The 22,280-nt window shown below is 45.4% G+C and overlaps 1 protein-coding gene across 1 annotated transcript in view; it reads left to right on the top strand.

Moving 5' to 3' along the window:
- The window catches only part of ERGIC1 (endoplasmic reticulum-golgi intermediate compartment 1), a 59,253-nt gene that overhangs the window by 5,605 nt on the left and 31,368 nt on the right, over positions 1-22,280 (top strand). Inside the window, exon 2 of the mRNA XM_082324183.1 lies at positions 16,865-16,926. Within this exon, the coding sequence (XP_082180309.1) occupies positions 16,865-16,926 (62 nt within the window). The remainder of the gene's footprint in view (positions 1-16,864; positions 16,927-22,280) is intronic.

Genomic DNA, 22,280 nt, shown 5'->3' with positions numbered 1-22,280 from the left:
TTTTCATCTTGAACTGCAGCCACGTCTGGCAAGCGTGTTCCACTTCACATTGTGCAATGTCGCTGGTAAACAAGCCTTCCAAGCGGTGTTGCTGCCACCTTACGTAATTGCCAAAGCTGGGTTTGGTGCCAGGCTGTACCATGACTAACTTTGTTTCAACAATAGCCCTTTGAGGGCACCTGAGAAATTATTCTGCAGTCACAGCAGTCAGATGGGCAAGCAGAGCTGTACAGACAGAGTCTGTTGACGTTTATGCCACAAATAACTGATTATCTATAGCCCGTGTGTGTGTAAATATTTCTTCCGAAGTCTCCCTCATGCTTTATTTCTCTTAAAATGTAGTTGGAGTAGCAAACTTTTCCTAAGTACTGAAGTATTAAGGTCTGCCTTTGTAGGAAAGTTTTGTATTGTTCCTTCTGAACTTTAACTGTCCTCCTTTGTTCACTGGTTGATGACACGGATGCTTTCTTCATGCCATCATAGTTCGTTGCTGTGAAAATGACTGAATCACGCTGTAAACAGAGCTGAAGCAATACCACCGGCGGGGAGCCAGAAGGTGTCGAAGTTGTTGAGCTTCTATTTTGCAGTGTGCATGTGTATTTTTTAGGCATGTAATTCAAATGGTGGAGGTGGTGAGAAAAGAATAGTCTTGCAATGAAAGAAGAAATAGTAGAATCATCTGGGGTTTTTTGTCTTCTATCCAAGCACAAGCCCTGAAGTGTTGTCTAGGTATTCCTGCACTGAGCCAGCTGCCCCCAAAATGGAAAACTTGTTCTGCCAAAACATTATTAACCACAATTTTGCCACAATCTACAAAATCTTCCTTATACTGAAATGTTGGAGTATTTTAGTAGCGATCAAGGGAGACACACGCAAGTAAGGGCTGCAGTTGCACCGACGGACAGTGGGATTGGCGGCGTTGGAACTGTGTGTGTTTGGGTGTTTGCTGCTTTGTTTGTTTGGTTTTTAAGGGTGTTTCCAAATAAGATGTATCTAGTTTAATCCAGAAAAGCCAGGAAGATTGGCATTTAATAGAAGAGTCTTCAAAATGTTAATATAGACAGGCATGTGTTGCTACTAACAGGATTTCAGGCAGTCATGGTTGTTTGGTATTTATTTACCAGTCATATCCTAAGGCAGATCGCTTGCCTCCCTAATTGCTGTCCATTTCTGTAGACCCCTGTGTGCTGTGAATAAAACAAGGTCGGAGAGCCTGCTAACACACCAGTACAGCCAGTAATGTCACTATGGCTTTGTGTTTTCTGAGAAAGGTGACGTCTCAGAGCCTTGCTCGGATTCCACATCACTCTAAATCAAATGTGACCCTACTGAGCTGAAACCTGAATCTGGCTGCTGCATTATAACAAGTTAAATCTGGACTAACAAACACTGGTAAACCTGGTCCCCAGCTACCCGTTGCAGCTCTATCTTGAGTCTGTCAGTCACGTTTTGCAGTGGGGTAGCATTAATACGGATGTTTCTTGGAAATTGAGTCAAAACCAGGAATTTCACTTGTTGAAGTGAAAGTTGAAGTTGCCCCTAAATCTTGAGTTTTAAGAATGGCTTTTGTCCTACAGAAATTGCTTCGGAGAAGGAAGACTTTGTGGTGTGTGTGTATGCAGCAGTGAACACCGTTGTCTACTCCCTCAAGTCAGGGTTCTCCTATTCTTGGCTCTTTTCAGCTTCGGGCAGGTAGCGGTCCCTTTCTGAGCCTCAGCGACTGATGTGTTTCAAGGGGACCTCGCTTTGTTTGCTCGCTTCGCAGAGCAGTGGCTGGACGGTTTTTCCTCGGAGTGGTTTTCCTGGCCTGGTCCAGCATGAGGTGGTGAGCCGTGCAGACGTCTAGGACTTTTCCTTATTGATATGGAGAAATCTCTCTGTCATGCAGTAGGTATGGATTGGCCTGGGTGCTTTTGAGGGAAGCTTTATGAAGACAGAGCTATTTTCTTCACCCTCTTTTTTTTTGTTGTTGTTTTTAATGCTCCAGATGCTATATTTGTTCATGCTGTTTTGTACAAATCTCCGATTTGTGTGCTGTCCTAGTGCAGCTGGGACTTAAACCTTTCAGAAAGCAGCATCCACAAACAAAATTCACACGGTTTTGATGCTAAATTAATCTTACCAGATCTTGTTTCAATGTGTTCAGCAGTACAAGGCAGCAACACAGCCTTAACGTTTTGTGATTCGTAGAAGCTATGGGAAAGGCTATGGTACAACTCTTTTTTTTTTTTTTCCATAGCTGTGTCCTGGTTTTGCTCCGAGTTGTGTGTAGATAATTTTTTTGTAAATCACAGTCCAAGTTTGAATTTTGTTAAGTGTCTGCTAGAGATCAGGACTTTGTGTCTGTGGGGAGGGCTGAGGAGTTGGCCACTGAGGCCAGTAGCACTGGTGATGCTGGGAACCAGCAGCTGTGGGCAGCGAGATGGAGCTGGAGGAACATGGCAGGAGGTAGAGGAACCCTGAGCTGGCAGGTCTCCAGCTGGGAAAGGGAGAGATGGATGTTCAGGACTGGGGGGCTCACAAAGGAGGGAAGGGGTGAGGGACAGCGCTGGGGGATGCGATGGTGGGAGGCACTGGGATGTGCTGGGGAGCTGCAAGAGCAAGGATCTCTGAGCTTAAGGGGGATGAAGGCTCCGTGACAGGAAGGGTTACAGTCTGCTGATGACGTTCAGGTACCTGAACAATTCACTTAGTTTGGGGAGCAGCCATATATGCTTAATCCCGTCCCCCGTTCTTTCTGCCTCTGTTCTCTCCGCCTGATCTCCAGAATACGGCACTGCCGCTCAGAAGCACAACCGCTCCTGCTTACAGTCCAGTGAAGGGCTGGATCCCTTTAAATACCAGTCCCCTTACTTGAACATTTTTTCTTCATGACACTTTTCTCCTGTTTTGATGAAGCAGAGTATAGTTTGCTCACTTTATTAAAAATACATTTTTCTTCCATCCTTCATTTTGACACCTGCTTCACTGCCTAAAAGGAAATAAAATGCTTGCTGGCAGGACTCCACCATTGAGTATTTGAGATTATAAATACTTTCCTCCTCCTAATTACCTTTGAAATATGTTTGAGCCTAACATTTTATTTGGAAAAAAAATGTGATGTACTGCTTCCTCTCTTCCATTCTTCAGTGCCACCTAAAATAGTTTGCACTTTTGGTGTATTTCAGCAATAGCAATCTCTGTGTATTCCTGGGCGACAGAGAACATGCTGTTTACGCACTGAAAGAAAAAGAGCACAAAATTTAGAACACGGCTGACAAAAATGTGCTGTGCAGGACAGCAGAATGGAGTCGGGGAGGCTGGCAGAAGAGAGAAAACAGGAGAGCTAGCTCCTTGGAAAGAAAGAAACTTGAACGGGAGCAGAATGTATTAATTTTTTGTGCTCTCTTTCTTCAAGCATTGTGGGGATTGATAGTCTTTTGTCCTAGAAATAAATGGGTTTGCGTTGGGTTTTTCTTTTCCTATACAAATCCTGTACCTGCTAGGTGAGGAGCAGACCAGATGACATAATGCTGCTGAGGCTGATGCCTCCGACGTTCTCCCGGCCCCTTTCCCTAAATGCCCAGTTACCCAGGGGCTGGATTATATAATTAATGACAGTCCTCCTGGCTAACCTTGTTTTCTTGTCCTTAGTACTCCTCCTTGTTTCAGAAACTTCCTCTGTTAGTTTCATTATGTTCTTGGAACTGGAATTAAGAGGGAGGAGCTGGCTGGCAAGGAAACCTATTCCTGCATTTCACTCCTGGGCTTAAAAGTATGGAGAGTCAGCAGATAAAGAAAAAAATATTATTTGGAGGATCATGCTTTGAAAACTGGTGTGATGTTGTGAGTCATACAGAATTTGAAAATTGCAGTCTTCATCTGCTTGCAGTAGATAAACTGGTTTAAAACCACATTAGCCCCTCCACCTTCTTGTCTGGTTCTTTACCTATCAGAGCTTGCCGAAAGTAAATCGGGATTAAACAGTTTCCAATGTAATTCTGAAGCCTTGAGAGTTTGTCCATTAGAGCTCAACTTCTGCAGAATGTGTGTTAATACCCTATTGTGTGTAAATGAGGACTAGCTGATTACTTAATGATGTTTGTATACTATCTGCTGTTACGCAGGTGTTAATCTTATAAAATGTGTTAATAACTGCTTGGTATTTACAAGTATCGGCTTATTAGTCCTGCTTTGAATCTTTATTTGCATCTTGAACTCGCATTCAGGGCCAAGCTTTGGTAGCTTTATATTTGGTGTTTACTTTCCATGTGAAACTTAGATTAACAGGATCACTTACTTTACTTTCCACACGCTTTGAAGTTGGAGTCCCAATTCACAAAACCATTCATGATCGAGATTGTTCGTAAACGTGCACTCTAGGCACAGCCCTGTTACTGAACCAAGGCTCAGCTCTTGCCATACGCATCCAGTTTGTTTTCATAGGCACGTTTTCCTGGAGCTTTCCTTGCACAGACCTTCACAGAAGTTGGAACTTTGATTGGAAATCGTTCATATTTCTGCAGAGTTTTTCAGTTGTAGATTTTAACGGGCTTGATGAAAAGTGGGCAAATGTCACCAGGTGCCACTCTGAAAAATGAAGAAGAATGATTTAATTGACTGGAACAGAAATTATGCAGTGAGTCAGTGCTGGGAGCGGAACAGAATTCAGGTCTGTTGGCTCCCACCGCTGCATCCCACCCGCGGGCCCGCAGCGTGGCTCTCCCAGAAGCTGTCCCGAGCTGCTCCCTGCACATCATGTTCTCATCTGCCGTCGGACAGGAAACATAGAAATGTCATTTAAACAAAGAATTAACAGTCGCAAAGTGAAGCACTCGGAGTCAGTAGTTCCTATTTCCTTCCCCTGCTGCTGACTTCTTGCCGTTGCGTTCCCACTCTGTCAAACAGGGTGATAGATCTCACCTACTTTGTTGGAAGAAGAGTTATTCCTTTTTATCTGTGCTGGATTGGGTAGGATCTAAGCGTTCTTGCAGAGTTGTCAGAGCACGTGCTTGCCTTTGGATGGGAAGAAAAGCAGCGCAATCTAAAGACAGGATTTCAGAATGAGATCTTAAACTAATATTTCTCCATAAAAATAGAAAAATTAGTGCTTTCTATACATTTATAGAGGAAGGCATTAGAATAAGGCACCTCTGCTTCCTTTGGACTGTTCTAGCGTGAATTTACTGGTGTGTAGAAATTCTTTCTGTGACAGATCTGTGGAACAAACTTCTGGATTTTTGTCCAGAACAGGTACAGCAAGGACCGTAAGAAATTGAAAATGCATGGGGAGTTGCTGCTTTTTTAGAGTACAGTAAGAGAGGATTGACTTAAAAAGATATGCTGTTCTTGATGTTTCCCCAAGTAAAAACAAAACAAAATAAAAAAACCCAAGAGAACTAGTTCTGACGGAACTTCTGCTCTCTAAATCTCGTCGCGTGATTTTAATGCCTCCCAGTGTCGCTGAGGGAAGGAGACCCTCTTGCGTTGTGACGTGGCTTTGGAGGGAAGACGGCACTTGGGGTAGCTTCCCTCTCTGTCGTTCAGAGGTCTCCAGCCCTCTCACTCAGGGGTTGCATCTTCTCTCCAGCCCGTGCTTTCCTAGTTTAGGGACTTGCTCCAAACTGCTAGTCAGACCATGTCTGACTTTTTTTTTTTTTTTTTTGTAGCAGCTTTCAAGCATCTGGGGTACATAAACCAGCCCACAAAACTGCTGAGTAGTCTCCTGTGTCACCTCTCCCGCCATCGGCTTGGTCCTCTCCTCTCTCCCAGGGGAGCCTGATATGTCCAGCCCCTCTCTGGGTCACCAGGCAGGGCAGGGGGGTCTTGCCCCGCTTGTTCCGTCGTCATCCTTGGCCCAGATACTGGCTGCTCTCCAGGGCCATCTTCTGTAGTGTTGTGATTATGCAAATATTCTGTCGTTAGGCATGGAATGGGGTAACTGGTCTTTCAGGCCTTTTCTGCATACCCTAGGAGTCAGCCTGCTGTTACGGTGTTGAATAAAATCAATTTAACAAGGAAAGAGGTTAATCTTTTTCTCTCTGGTCCTGGTCACAGTAGTTCTAGGTATGGTTTTAACAACTGTGAACAATAAAAGTTCCCCCAACAACTTCAAACAGGTGCCTGGGATTTTATTTTTATTTTTTAAGTAGATGGTCTTTTGTTAATCAAAAGAGCCCTACGTGTGCAAACCTGACTCAGCTGTGGTGTTTGTTCTACCTTTACATTTCCCTCGGCTTCAACAGTCCCACTGAAAACTAAATGGGTGTTTTTAGATTTATCCGTTATACAAAAGTAAGAGCTTTGCTTTTAAAGATCTTCCTGCGAGTGTCTGACGTGCTTCGGAGGAAGGAACAAAGGCAGAAAGGTGCGCTCTGCGTTAGAGGTGTCTGCGTTCGGTGGAGTGAGGGCCTATGTATAAGCCTGCTTGGTTTTATTTAGAGTTAAATGGCCTGCGAAGAGGTTAAAAGCTACGGCAGGGCTCCCGAGGGCTGCGTGCCGACGGCTTCTGCTGCTCGGTGGCGCGGGTGGCCTGCTCCTGCTGCCCAGCCTTCGGAGGCTGCTAGGGCAGCGTTGCTGGCAAAGCGGGGATGCGTCCTCCCAAAGTCATTATTTGAGAGCAGTGACCCAAGGAAACAGAGGAACAGTTGCTGCCTGTTAAACAACCTCTTTTTTAAGCTCTTAGCTAAGTAATTTGATATTTTGGTTTAAAATCTTTTGTTCTTCTAGTAGCATTGGAGTATTCCATATGCTTTCCTAGTTTCTCTTCGTTTTTCTAGCACCTTATAATCTCTCTCTTTTTTTTTTTTTTTTTTTTTTTAAAATGTCTGTCTCAAAGAAGCCCTGAGAGAGAAGGTCCTGGGGCAGCCATTTCTTCCCTTCTTACTCTAGTAGCTACAGCCTGAGAATCTGTTTTACTTCATATTTGTGTTGTGGAGCCTGGGGAGGCGGCTGGGCAGGGCCCGGTACCGGGTGTTCCAGTGGGTGCTCTCCGTAAGCCAGCTCCTTTCGCTGCATTGCTTCATGAAACCTCTAAAACACGTCGGTGAACACAGACCCTGCGGTACCTCGAGCTGTTGGGGAGGCAGGTTTTCTCTTATGCGCTTTGTACTTCTGATTCTTAAGCTTTGGTTAGATGATGGATGCCTCTGCCTGAGCAGTCAGCAGATTGCAGAGATACAGGCGCTCCTTGGCACAAAGCAGCGTGCCTTTGGCGGGAGGGTTTCTCTAGAAATACCAGTGGGTGCTGCTGGAAGGGTGTTTCCCTTCTGCCATTAGTCTCCAGCCTTAATGATCTTGCTCTGACAGCAGTCTCTCCATAGCTTCCTTTTGAGGCCATGAATTCATGCAGAAGATATCCAATATGGCCTCTTTTTTTTCCGCTTTTTTTTTTTCCTGTCTACCTCCAAGCTACACTGATTTTGGGGGGCAGAAGGAAGCTTCTGAGACAGATGTGGTGACTAAATTCTGATCTCTCCTTTGTAACACCAACCTCTGCTAAAGTTTTCCTGGAGAGAGAAAACGGAGTCTATTTGTGCACAGTCATCTTTGAATGTCAGATGGACTTAATCCAACTTACATTTATCATGACCGAGTTTCTTCTTGCTTCCCATGTCCTTCTTATAAATGATAAAGCATTTTATGCGAAGTGAATTGCTGGATTCTCAAATATAAGTGGTATCTCTGCTAAGAGCCTTAATAGCAGCAGGTGTTGAATGAATCCTAGTCTGTAAACTCTTCGGTTGTCTCTAGGGATACTTCCTCCAGAGGCGGTAGCAGCAATAATACAAGGAAGGAAAGTTGTGTGGTAGCCCGTACCGTGGACTGGTTGAAAACTCTTCAGGGCCATCGTTCCAGCTCATTTCATGTGCACTTAAACATGTTTCCTGAAGTGGGGTTGAGGTTGCTCATTCTCCTCTCCCCACTTCACACCCACCTTGGTTTCCTGAACTGCTAATGCACCTCTTCTGTCGTGAAATGACAAACTTAAAAATAGATACGGCTATACAAGTCTTGTGGGAAGAGCTGGTTTTCTGTCTCTGCATCAGATCTATAGCTCCCGCGGGGAACCACATAGAGGTGACTGAACCAACCATCTCTGCTCTCTGAATCATGTCTGTGATACGGCAGTGTAACAGAAATGTTCGAGGAGGCAGATAGGAAACGGTAAGAGGAGGAATAAAAGTGTGTAGTGTGACAAATCCCAAGGTTATGTCCTTCTCTCCAGGCAAAATTAATCCTTCTCAAAGTTAAGGATGATTTGTCTCTTCAATGGCAGCTGAGTAGAAATTGTTAGTTGGCTGGATTCACTGATGTCTACATGGAGTAATTAGAGAGTCTGGTGTAATTCAGAAGGACGTGGCCTAAAAATGAATTTATTTATAATATCAAAATGGTAGATGCTCTCAAAGAAGAGAAGACACTAGGTGTTTTCTAACCTGTTATCAGACAGAGCTGCCTCAAGATGACTCTTACGGAAAATGAAGCGGATGCTGGCATAGGCTTGACTGTCCAAGGTTGTATTTGGCAGCTGCCTTGCTCTTTGTGTGCCTTCCACAGAGCATGTAGAGTTCATCAAAAGCAGTCTGGGGTGGTTGTTTTGAATGAATATACGTTCCTAGAAATGCACTGTGCAGCAGTTTTTCTATCCACCTGAAAAAGAAACCCAGTATAATTAACAAACAGAGTGCTTTATCTTCTTTTGACAAAAAGCACCTTTTTTCTTTTTTTTAAAGAATGAGTTTTTTAAAACTGGATGTGTCTGCTCTGTGGTGTATTTCTTGAACGTTGCAAGTACAGAGTGTAACGGTAGAAATTCCCTCTTCCACAGTGTAACTCCATTTACTGGTGGGTACATAATGAATGGACTCTGTAAGGAACAGGCAAGCTCTTTCGTTACGTTAGTCTGGAATTGGCGTGTGTGTGCAGAAATACCGACATCAAGCCGTCTTGGATTCGTGATATTTGAGGCCTGCAGCCATATTGTGATACACTTTTCTTTGGTTTGCAAGAAGGACTTGAGAAATGGGAAAAACCAGCAGCGATACTGCACTTGCACAGATCTCCAGTTTGTGGGAGCTGTGCTACATGCTGTTACACTGGGTAAGAGCATTACCAGCCCACAGGTAGAAGCACAAGGGGAAACAAGTTTTGAAAACTGCTTTAACCAGCTTGTATTCCCCTGTGCAGTCGCGAGGTAACATTTCTTGCATTAAATGATTCTTAAAAGGCCCGCCTAATCTTGTTTCTCTTTGTAGAGCAGAGAGCTTGGCCTACAAAGCCAGCGTTAGCTGGTGTGCCGGGTTTTAGAGCTTGCTTTTGTGGTATACGAAAGGGTCGGTGGTTTTAGTGTGACACAGTCTTGCTTTTGAAAAGGTTCTGAAAAGACAGACTTATTCCTGCGTTCTGACTTACGCAGCTGTCTTGGGAGTGAATTAACCTGTATTGCAGATATTTGAATATTGTGTGAGAAGAGGGAATCTCAACAGAGGTCTGAGTGATACAGCCCGTATCGATCCCCGCAGCCTCCCACTGAAGTGCTGGCTGCCACTGAAGACAGGGTTTATTATTTCTTTGCTCCTTTGTGCTGTGATTTAAACTTGAGATGATGTTTGACCAAGGGCTTTTGTTGATCCAGGAAGCCATCTCAGCTTGGGAAGGTGTATTATTCCTCACTTCTTCAGACAAGCAACCTGTCCCTCTGTGTATGTGTCGTAGGTGCCTTGCCTTTCTCTTCTGGAATCTGCAGCCCCTCTGTTTCTCAGAGCAGTTGTGTTTCTTGCCAAGGAGGAAGCAATCGGGGATGGAGTTTTTGCTGGCCCTAAAAGCCCTTTGGGACAGGTCAGGCTGCAAGGCTTCACCAGTTGGCTTTTTCTTATCTGGGTGTTCCCCTGCATCTTGGAAACCCTAGGGACATCTCCCCCGTGCCCTTTTTCTTCTCTTTGAGAGACATTATAGTATCTGATGGATTATGATGGAGATGTTGCTCCCTTCTCATAACGAGTGAGCACTTGTCCAGCACTGGGTCTCCAACGTGCAGCATGTTGGAGTACACCGGCTCCGCAGCTCGTCAAATTTCTTATTGCAGCAGCAACACAATCTTTATAGTATTCTCAAAGTTAACTTTTTGTATCTATACTTGATCATCCCCCCTTTGTCTAGTTGAGTCAAACCTGCTGTAAAATTTTCCGTTATTTGGTGAACTTAATAGTGAAGTTACATTTCTGCTGTTAAATGTGTTGTACTTGCAAGTCACTCCAAGTAGAGTTACTTGTTAATGAAGCAAATTGGTTCAGCAGCACTGGGCCGTCTCTTTTTTCAAAGATACTGATGTGTAATAAAATTAAGGTAGTTGTTCACTGTGCACTGGACTTGTTACCGATAGTGAGTAATGTCACCAGGAATTAGTGACCTCAGCTCCAAATGTGGTATCTGCTGAAAAATAGGCGCCACTTCTAAAAGCTGTTTAACATGGGAGGTGGGGAATCCAGCGTTGTTTCAACACCCACGTTCTTCTGTGTGAATCACAGCCGTGGACCCTTGCTGCTAAGACAAGATGACATGATGTATTTACGCCACCATTGACTGGCTAAAGGTGGAATATCAGCCATGGTACTGATTTTTTTTAAATTATTTTTTAATCATCTTTGACATCAGAAATCTAGTTTGCTGTAATGAATGATCGTGTCCTCTACGCACCATCCCCTTTCAGTACGTGCTGCAGAAGTACCTACGATAGAGCCAGTATACTTCAAAAAGACAACCAATGTTTAAATATTCAGTTCTTCTGGGGAAAAACATAATCTGCCTGAAGAACAAAAATGTTTTTCCACTGTCTGTGAGCATTAAAGCTGTTTTTCTGAATCATCTGAGGAGTGGAAAGGGATGAAAATTAATCTGTTTGCTGCTGACTTGTGGTGCCTGAATTCTGTTCTGTGACCAAGTGCCAGATGTAATGTGTCGCACTTTTGCTTGGCTGCTTGATCAACTGGAATCCCAAATACAGTTCAAGAGCTGCAAAACATCCTTCCCCTCGCCCCGAGTTACATCAGTAAATGCAGACCTCGCAGAAGGGCGCACGGAAGCACCCCGCTGCCGCGGGCTCCGGAGCTGTGTTTCGGTGCTCCGCGGACGGAGGTGAAGCATCTGCTCTCTCTGCAGCGACTCCGCGCAGTGAGTCGGTGGCAGAGGGAGGTTTATACGCTGTGCCCTGCACCTCGGCCCTAGGTGACCTGGCCGCTGCCGTGGGAGAGGTGGGCACGCTTGAGGGTTACAACAAGTGCTGCGAACTGAAAGAGGAATTAGTGTTTTTCCTTCTCTGGTATGAACTCCTTTAGGTATCAGAGTATCCCTTTGCTACAAGACATTCAAATTTAACCACTGTCTAGTTAGTTACACTTACAAGTATTATTTTTTTAATTGCCTCAAGTTCTTTGCTTCTCGCTCATGAAAAAAATTAACAGCATCTTACAGAGATGTTACTGTAGTATTTTATTGAAGCTCTTTTCAGACTCCAGAGATGTCAGAGAGGATTCTTCTGTTTGGAGAGGTGGTAATCTTCAGTGAAATAATGTATTTATTACTTCATTTCCTGAAATATTTCAGACCCAGACTTGAAGCTGTTCAGGTGTATGTAAAGCACGCCCTGGCAGGAGGCCCTGCCGTAGCGGCTCCTGCTGAGGGAGCGAGCTCATCCCCCTTCTCAGGGCAGGCATGTGAAGTATCGGCTGCAGAAGAAACCTGCGGTGTTTGGGTAGACATCTTCTGCCCCCCCTGCCACCCCTCTTGCGCTGGCAATCAGATAGATTCGAAAGGAAAGTTGGGAGTCACCCCAGGGCTGATGATGCCAACTTGCTTGGTTCTGTCAGTCTGACCTGCCGCGGCCTCTGCGTGGCCGGCCTTGGCCGTGATGGTTTGTGGCTGGCCCGCTCGGATGAGCACTGCTGCATCTGCCTCTGGCTGGTTAAACACTTTGATGCTTTCTGTGGCTCTAGCAGATCCTGAAAATTGAACACAAAGAGCATATACTTCTATCTGAAGAAAAAAAGTTTGACTAGCAACAGCCCGTATTAGTCTAGATATAACTTTTGAGTCTATATCTAATACTTACGGGCACTTGAAATCTGCCATCCTTTTCTTCGGCTCCATTGAGGTGCCCGGATCTGCAATTTTACCTCACTGTCCACTTGTGCAACTGCAATCAGGTGAGACCAAACACGTCATTTCTGTGTTTCTCAGAGGACTGCTGCACACCCGTGTCTGCCTCAGACCTCACTTGGTCATGCTAAGGGTTGTGAATTCTCTGTTTGAACCTATTTAAGAGTGATCCTTGTGCTGCTCTTCTTCACAATGCTGTTTGACCAGTTTGTTGACATTCCTGTCAGGGAGGTGAGAAAGTTTTTGGTTATGTCTTTTCAGCGTTGGATTGAGAAGAAAGTACTGTAGCATTCCCTGATGTTAGTTATAAATGCTGGTTCCTGTGAAACTCTGACATTGCCAACCAGCCTTTTTTTATTTCTTTGTTTGCAACCATGCTCTCCATTGAAAGAAAAGACAATAGATACGCTAGATGTGTCAGGAGATTCCTTTGTTACACTGATGACAGCCTAGTTCTATCCTTAGCCTTGTATTCTGATATTGCAAGGTCCAGCCCTCCCTTTGTGAGGATGCGTATCCCCTGGAGGAAGAGCTTTCCTAGCAAAAAGTGTGTTGTTTCCACTCGGCAGCTATTACTTCACCTTACAAGTCTTGCCTTTCTGAGCGAAGGAAGAAAGTTGCCAAAAGCTAGATATAAATAACGTGCTGGTCGTCCTGTGGAAACTGTACGTGTGCATGCTTTGGAAGCGTACAGTAACGTATCCCCGCGTGAAAGCGGGGTAAGCTGCGGCGCGGTGCTGCGGGTCGAGAGCGCTCACTTAGCAGTTACTGCAGGGCAGTGAACGTGACGTAAATCTACACCCTGCTTTCTCATGGTCATTTCGGATATGACTACAAGACTATCAAAGCGGGTTTTCACAGCGTAGTACAGCATGTCTCACACTGTTATGAGCTGGCTGGTATAACCTTTCTGAACATCCAGTCTTCCTCCACCATTGGTAATATCTTCCACTGCTTTGAATGTGCCAGTGTCAGAAATCTGTAAGGCAGCTTTTGCAATATATAGTACACGAGGTTCCTCTCTGTTCCCAGGGTACAAATACTCTTCCAAATGACCAATGCCTCAGGAACCTGGAGGCTTATTGGAATTTTTCCTGCAGGTGCTTGCAGGAACATCTGACCTGAGGGCAAGTAAAACCTGTTCCCCTTTACCATGCTTGCAACTGCGTGGCCTCCTCCCTCATACATTACAAATCATCTCTGGTGTCTAATCCTCATGCTTTTCTCTTCCCAGGACAGTGTAAGTGATCCCCTGAAATTGCTTTGAGCTCTCTGACGTAGGCAAGAAGCCGGTGGCAAAAGGAGAGGGGTTTGTCTAGTGGAGTCTAGAAGTTAATCAGATTTTTAACCCTTAGGTCTGAGAGGAGCTATGGCTTTCCCAAATCTCTGATTTCTTGGGGCTGTTACAATATCTTATCCTGTTACAATAACTCTTGTCAACTTTATGGATTTGTTTGAGAAGTCTGCTTGATTTACTTGTTTATTGTAATTATATGTAATCAATGAGACCTTCTTTGGGGTTCCATCCTCTCCTTACTGCTGGAATCTCCTATCTCTTCAGTCTCACAAATATACTTTTCAAGCTGTCATCGAATCCTCTGCAATTTTTATCTCCTTTTAATTCAGTTTAAATCAGAGTTAACAAGATAGCTCTGTTCCCTGGCCATGCCAGCATCTTCACCATTCCCTTCAAAGTTTGATGTCTTGCTATCCTTTTGGGCTTCCAGCTTGCCCTTCTTTTGAATGCATAAACCCAACTATAGTTTTCACCATCCTGGATCAGACTAAATAAATTGGACTTTCTCAAGCGATGGCCAGTATCAGATGCTTTATGGGAAGATGCCTGGTACCCTGAAGAGTATTTATCCTTTACCAAAGTATAAACGCTCCTAATGCAGAGCATGTATTTTCCAAGCAGATGACTGTTCTCCCAGGATACATGCACATACCCAGTCCTTTTTCTTTTGGTTTGGTAGTCTCTTGGACTTACTGGTATCATCTGTCAGTGAGCAAAAGCTAGCCAACAGTGTTTGTCTCTTATTCCAAACCTGTCTCTTCCCATTCCCTTGCTGTCAATGTTAATTGTTTTGATCATTTCGGCATCCTTCTGCAAGCTTAAATACGCCTCCCCTGCTTGCCTTCCCTTCTGCTGCTCGAGTCAGGTTCTGGATGTCGTCCCTCAAGCTTCTGCCTTCACCCAGAAGATCTCGGCTGAGCTTTCCTCCTTCCTCCCTGCCATCCAGCCTGCTCTCATTGCCTCTTTTGCATACGCTGTCCACTCTTGGTTCTGTGTTATTCCTTAGTGTCTGTCCTTACCTAAAAATGTGTTAATTCTACAAAACAAAGCCCTTAAAGCTGTATGCAGTTTTCCTGGGTTGTTCTGTACTCTGCCTGTATGTGCCGCTAGACTGCAAGTTCAAGGGTGGGACGCCGTTTGCCTGATGTTCCTTGCCCCGCAAGCTGGGTACGCTCGCCGTGCTCATACGTGGAGCGGTCCTTAAAGTGCATTCAGGGCCTCGTGCGACGGCTGTTGTGAACGCGCTGTACTGCGCTCGCGGGGAGGCTTCAGCCTGGAAGTACAGACCCAAGAGTTCTCAAAACTCCAGGCAAATCAGGTCCAGAGACTTGCTTAAAGCCCTTTTTAGATGTGTGTCACGGCAGCAGGAGAGACAGGGAACGTAACGTTGTGGTACAGGAGATGGGAAGCAGAATAGCACAGAGAGGGTGGACTGCCTTTTAAGCACTTCAAGCCAGGCGATAAGTGTGGCCGGGAGCCACTGGTCGCTTTCTGTAGTGTCTTTGCCTAGTCCTAGCTTGCTTATGCCATGTAAAACTTAACTAACACCCAAAGCCCACAAATCATGTGATTAAAATGGCAGTCTGAGAGGAGAGCACCCTGCCATGACATCAACTTTCCACTGAGTTATTTAAAAAGCTAGATTTTTATTTTTTTTAATCCTGTTGATGGGTCATCATTTTAATACTAGTAAATATTTCTCATTGTAAGAACAGATTTCCTTTTATAGTATCCACATGCTGCTGTTTTTACTGAATCCAGCATGGAGCTATTTCCTATTCCTAATTGTTCACTGGCACTCAGCAGTTCTTGCGTGCTCATGTGCTCTCTCTCTCTCTCTCTCTCTCCCCTTTTCTTTGTCTCTCAGCTTTTTTAGCCTTGTTGATCTATTATTGTGACTTTGGCGCGACGGCACCAGCTTTCAGCGCTTAATGGGCTGCGAGCAGCTACTTCCTCTGCCTGTGAGACCATGATGTCATCAGCTCCTCTGGGCTGCTTTCGCATCCGCTGCTGCTCCTGCTTTGGTGTGTGTGGAAAGAATGTAAACAGCACTTTCCAGATGTTCTCAGGGCAGCTGGAGAGCCATAAATGGACTGTTTGGTTCAGGAGTATTACTAATCTATTTAGGAGACGGCAGTGAAGAGAGTCATAGAAACATATAGTTCCAGTGCGTATCCTGCGCAGCGCGCTCTGTCCAGTGTATCACAGTGGGTTGTTGGAACGGTTAAGTGATTCCATAGCGTGTTCAGGACTCGAGCTGGGGACGTGACCTATCTTTATACCCGCTCTCCTTCCCTCTCTTACCCTTCTTTCCTCCAGCTTCAACTCCTGAATGAAACACAGCAGCCATGTCCTCCCCGCCTCACGCAAGGCAGATGCTGTTTTGTTCACCCCGAGTGCCTCCAAGTTGTAAGTGATCTCAACAGATGAAGAGTGAAAAAAAGAAAGATGATCTAGTTTTTAAACTCTCAGTATAATATTTGGTGTAGTAGGAACTACTGAATAAACATGGGGCTGTTTCATCTTGGTGCAGTATAGAGTAGGAATTTGGAAGCTGGTGTCTCTCATGCCTCTCCAGGGCTGGAAAAAGCATCAAATCTCACCCACTTGTGGTATATCCAAACGAAGTCTATTTTGGGGGAGAACCAGTCACTTCCTTCTTTAGGGTGTGTGTGTGTTTTTAATGCATTAATTAATTTTTATTGAGTGGTGGAAAAACTGATGTCAGAGCTGCATTGCGGCTGGACGTGCAGGAACAGAAGGTTGTAGGAAATAATACAGCTAACATCATAAGGGCAGTGAAAGTTTAACCATGGGGAGTTTAAAATAGCAGAGCTGAGCCATATGGATATTAAAAGAGATGACTGAATCAAAACAACCGTCTAATATTAAACTCCATTTTGCTGGGGGAGTAGCAAACTTCTTGGGTTAATTTCTCCCGTGTATCCAGTGTCCAAGGGAAGGTTTCTTGTCGCAACACCTTGATTTCTGGCTTGGGGGGTGCCAGGTTCTGGCTGTTGCAGGACACAAACTCCAAGGGGCAATACAGGTTGTGCCTCACGGGTTTTCTGCCAGGCCTCTTTATTCGGGAGTCTGGAGAGCACCCGCTTCCTTTGCGGTGGTCTGTAACCTTGTCCAGCATGACTGCCTCCCGGGCACCTCTCGCGGTTCAGACTGCGCAGATCCAGGACGGCAAGGTGGAGAGAAGCGCGTTGGAAACCGGAGCCAAGAAGGAGCGCGGTTACATAATTGTACAAAAGAAAAAGGATTTTTTTGTTTTGGTTTGGTTTCCCTTCTCATATCCTTCTGCGAACTGAAAAATTGTTGTTGGAAAGCTGGGTGGAAAAACTTGAGCATCATTTATCCCTGTGGGGATGTGAAACGTATTGAAATGTTCCACCTGTTTTATGGCTGTTGCTTTTCCTCTTTCAGGTTTGACATCTACAGGAAGGTGCCAAAAGACCTTACACAGCCAACCTACACAGGGGCTATTAGTAAGTAACACTGCTTTTTGATGTCCTTGCATACCCCCTGGTCTAAAATTAAAGATCCTTTGGCTTCTCTGTCTCCGGGGAGTTTTTTTAAAGGGATATTAAACACTGGAAAGGGTATCCGTTGTTGCTGTGACAGCTCATTTTGCCCAATCTGTCAGGTCGTACTAAACGGTGGAGAAGTTTGCATGGATTCAGAATCCCAGCAACAAAAAGTAGTAAAGATATATTGTCATGAAAGGGAGCTCCTAAAAGCTAGCGCTGAAATACCCACTCTGCTAGCTACTGAAGTAGCTGGAGAGCTTTTTGCTGGTGTCTTCCCATGAGCAGAAGCTGTGAGTCTGCTCCAAACAGCGGTGCGGGGGGATGACTGCAGATTTTTTTGCCTCTCTCTGATAGGCATCCCCTCAGTCAGCGTGAAAAACAGCTGGTAGCAGCTGCATTCACAGGTGGGGTACGCGGGCGTTTGCTCGCTGAAGAGGCTTGAGGAAGCAAGCCGCTGCAAACAGGGGCCCAGGCTGTGGGTCAGTAAGGAGCAGCGTGGGTGGCAAGAAGCGGTGACCAGCAGTGAAGGTGATTTGGGAAACACGTATTTCTCTCACAGCATACTCAAGGGATTCGTCTGGCGTTGTAGGTGGGACTAATGAGCAGAGATCTTATTTTGTTGTTATTTGTCATGCTTTTAAAGAAGAAAAATTGCTTGGTCAGAAACCACCGATAGCGATCCACTCTCACTCCCGTGTATCAATGCATAGGCTTCGGCTGATACAAATCTCTTGCCTTGGGCCCCTTTTCCTTCCTTCCTCCTCCTGAGGGAGGCTGTAGGCTGAGTAATGCAATTTCACACAATTATGTGCAGCGAGCGCACTGTGCGGAGTGGTAAACATCGATCGGGTTGATCCTGCCAGGCCTGTAATTAGACGCCTAATGCAGCTTTCCTGTTCCATTGAACAGTGATTTCCTTTGATCATGTAGCTGTGCTCCATTCATCCATTCTTGTAGATGGGTCAGTAGCCTTGTATGTCATTGCTGACGTGAGTGATGTCATATCCCCTGGTGACAGCAGGCATCGAATAGAACTGAGTCAGTAGCAGTGAATCAGTGGGCACAAAGGAGAGCCCTTGGTGAGCTAAGGAGGCCCCTCGCTCCTTACTGTGAGGGTGGTCGAAGACTGGAAGAGGTTGCCCAGAGTGTTGTGGAGTCTCCATCCTTGGAGATACTCAAAACCCGGCGCTGAGCAGCCTGCGTTAGCTGGGCCTGCTCCGGGCAGGGGAGTAGGAGGGGGTGATCTCCAGAGGTCCCCGCCAGCCCCAGCTATTCTGTGCTTCTGTGAAGATAGCGCATTATTCTAAATATTTACTTTCAGAGAGTCCTTGTCCTCCCTGTTCTCCTGGCCGCTGAAATGACTTGTATGTTGACTCCCTTTTAGGTTTGCTGAAACTGTGAACAAAGGGCTTGAATAAAACTGCTCATTTAGAGGCGTATGAGATTAGTGTTTTGAAAGAACACTTTGAACTTGTTAGTGATCCTGCCTTCTCTTCTGTTTTGGAAACTAAGAGTTCCCACACTGTAACTGGGCTCCCTTTGAGAATTTGTCTTGTTATGAATCACCTGCAGAAGAGTATGTTTTAGAAACAAAAAAAACCCATCAAAGGCCATCCAGTGTTAGGCTTTCTGATCTGCAGTAAACAGCTCAAGTGATAAGTCTGTTGTGGGAAGGCTTGAAGGCTGTGACTCTTACTTAAAATTATTAGCTGACTTATTTCTCTCTATTGTTATTTGCAGCTTCTCAGGCTTTGATTTTCTTCTCGAACTGGTTCTCCTTCTTTTTGTCATAGTGTTTTTAGACAGGCTGATATAAGCTTTTGAACCACGCAGTCAGCCAACAAACCGTGGTGGCTTTGCATGTGAGGATCTTGTGTGCAGCTTTCCTAATGGGCTTTCTGTCTGACCAAGCCTCTGACTTGTAATTTGAAAGCCAGTAATCTTGCGTGTTGTAGGAGGCCGTGAATGACAGCAGCGCATCTCCGTGCCAGTTTGAAGCCTGGGAAGGTTGCACGATTTCGTGATAAATGCTTTAGGGAAGTCAGCTTGTAATAACGTTAGGGGCTTGGGGGTAGGGGAACGTTCTGCCTCATAAAAAACCCTTTTCGGCTCTGGTAAATGTGTGAAACAACTATGGCTGCTACTGTATTTTGGCTTTCTTTAAGTCTTCCAAGGTTTACAGAGCAGATATAAAATAGCCCGTAGTAGCTGACTAGGGGCTGTTTTATATTTAGGTCCTTCCCACGCGACTTCTGCTGAAACCTTAGTTCAGTGTCACTTCTGGTGCTGAAGGCTTTCTGGAATAGGAATGGATTTACTGCAGGATTCCTACAGTTGTTTTTGGATTGTAAAAAGGCCTTTTTTTGAAAGTTTGAGGTTTATTAGGGAAGAAGGAAGGGATCAGATTCCAGAAGAAAAGAGATGGAAGGTACCAGCTCAGCTTCTGACCGCCAGGGCTGAAGTGGCCAACTCCTCTAGGAGAGAAGCAGCTCAGGGAGAAGCGTTAGGGTATTTTGGTGGAGAAGAGCAGGCGATCTCGAACAGAGACAAGTGCAGAAGCCAACTGGAGGGTTACTGAGTCTTTCTGTTACGTATGGGTTTGTAATTTCAAGAGCTGCAGTGAATGCGGCGTACAAGATATTTCAAATCTGTGTAGCAACCCTTCCAGCTATCAGAAATTAGTAGGAGTGAAGGAACCAAGAACAGTCCGCTGCAGTGTAATGGAGTGAGGTTTGTATAGAACAACATACCCCCTGCTTGGACTTTGCTGAAAAGTGTGAAGGTACTCATTCCTTTTTCTCACTAAAAATCTCTTCTTTCAGGCAGCGTTGCAATCCCTGTGCCGCTCAGCCAGTCGTGCCGTTCTTGTCCCTCTTCCACCAGATGCTTGTGCCAGTCTTTGCAGGCCTCCCCCCCGTGCAGCGTGTCTGTGGTGCCAGCCCCCGGCCGTTCCAACAGACCTGACTACCGTGGTGACAGCTTGGCCATGTTTGGCTATGTGGGCAGCAGCAGCACGTGCCCGGGCTGGCTGACGGTTGGCATCTGGCTGGGGAGGAGCCGTCTGACTTCTCGAGAGAGGGGCCTGCAACTTGGACAGCTGCTGTAGCAATCCAGCTATTTAACAGTCAGTGGTGTGGACGCATAGTTTGCATGCACATGTTGTATGCACACATGGTAATGTTATCCAGAAATACTCTATGCTGTTTGGAGGCTGGAGTTTTAAATACACATCAGGAAATATCAAAGTTATGATTCACATGGCATTTGTAACAAGACCCGTTCCTTGCACTTCATAACAGTTTGCTCCATTGAACAATAAATACTATTAATTTTATGCCTTAATATAGGCATGGATCCACATTCTCAGTCTGCATGATGTGCTAAACACTTGGCGTTTCTTTCATTTCTTGTGGGGTGGGGAGGAAGAGTCAGGAATGTGCATAGATGGGGTATGTATCAGAAGGGATATGTACAAAAAGGTTAGGCTGTCGAAGCTAGCGTAGGGGAAAAAAGCTTGGGAGAACTTGCCATCCTTTTGGGATTACCGATTAGCCAACAGCAGTGTGTTCCAGTGTCTCTAACACCAGCAACCTTTGATGTATTGATCGTGTTATCATATTAGAGTTTTAAGAAACCTGTCTTAGATGGTCCTTTGAGCTCTGTGGGAACATCGCAGTGCTCTTGCAGTTGAGCTAAGCGTTATGCATTAATTGTTGTATTCTGTCTGATCCTAGCCTTTAATCTGCTTTCCCAAATATAATACAGTTGTCAAATGTGGGTGGCAGGAGCTGCACATTTGCATGGAAGCAAGTAAAGGCCTTCGCTATGAAATAAGTAGCTGAAGCCCTGTGTGCGTAAATTCTTATGCTGGGAACGTTGCATGTGCCTGCAGCTCCACGCTAAGGAGAGGAGCTCACGTTCTGTGTCTGAAAAAACATTGGCTCAAGAGACAGTTTAATGCATAAGACTTTCACGTAAGTCTCATGCCAAAGGCACCCCCGTGCCCTGAAAACGTGTGTGTACAAGAAGCGTTTAACACAAGAGCAGCTGTGCTAGGTCAGCGCAAACGCCCGTGTAGCCTGGTACCCTCTTGCCAGGAGTGGTCAGCAGCAGATGCCTGAGAAGGAGCGCGAGGACGGGTTAAACACGTCGCCAGGCTTCGGTCGGTTGGCAGGTCTGGGCCTCTTGAGCTAGAGGTGGTTCCTTTGTGTTTAGTAGCCCTCAATGGATTTCTTCTTCAGGGCATGTCTGATTCCTTTTTGAAATCTTACAGACCTTTTTTTTAAGCATCCCCAACATCCATAGTCAAGAATTTTCGGAATTTAGTTAGCTGTTGCGTAAAGGAAAACCTCCTCTTGTTTTTAACCTCCCCCTTCCCTCCCGTTCCCATACTGGAAGACAGTGAGTGGTCGTTCCCCCTTCATCTCCTTCAGGCTGCTCATGGTTTTCTATACCCCTCTCACGTCCCCCCTCAGTAATCTCTTTCACAGGTTGAAAACTGACTATGTCGTTTGAAGACTGGCAAAAGCATTGAGGAGCTTTGAAAATCAGTCCCTGCCAGGTGTTTCAGGGCATTCTCACAGGATTTTTTAGACTTAGGTTAGTGGAATTTTACTGTACCGTATTTGGTAAGAATTGTCACAAGCCTTCACTGCAAGAGCTGGATTGGAAGATGGACTCGAGGGAGAAAATACTTTGTGTACTGGAAAAGGAGGAGATAATTTGATGATGGAAATGGCAGAGAAGAAAGTTTAAAAATTGGAAGAGAGAGAGAAAGCTCCGGGAGAGAGTTTACAGTTAGTAGTGCCAGGCTTGCACAGAAGTGCTGGAGAGCAGAGGTCTAGCTGATGCTGTGGAAAGCCTTTACAGGCTGATAACAAGCAGAGAGGAATATGGGAAGCAATTAAAGAAGAAAGGGTTGTCTCTATGTCAAATGCTCTCCCCTGCATACTGCCAAAGATCAGAGATCTTGTGTCCCTGCTGTTTGGTGATTAGCAGTGAGAAACACTGGATCAACTAGTCTTGTGCCTAGCTTGCTTTTTTTGTGCTCTTAAGTAGGTGTATATGTTCTCATAAGGATTTGCTGCTGTGCTTTAAGTAGCCCTTTCTCCTCCCCTGCGCCGCGTGGTGCGCCGTGCCCGTGGCGTAGCTGGGTTCCAGCAGTGGTTGTCTTCTGTGTCTGGACAGCCAGGACTTGGAAGCAACTGTGTGACCATCTGAGGTTTCTCTTTAGAAAAGAATATCCCCTCTTGCTTCCCATTTTCCTACTGGTCTTTGACTTTGTTCTTCCCTTTTCTCCCTTTCTTCATCCT

The sequence above is a fragment of the Platalea leucorodia genome, assembly GCF_965183815.1.
Source record: "Platalea leucorodia genome assembly, chromosome: 11".
Classification (NCBI taxonomy): Eukaryota; Metazoa; Chordata; class Aves; order Pelecaniformes; family Threskiornithidae; genus Platalea; species Platalea leucorodia.
The sequence above is the reverse complement of the archived record's forward strand: the minus strand, read 5'-3'. Positions and strand labels throughout refer to the sequence as shown.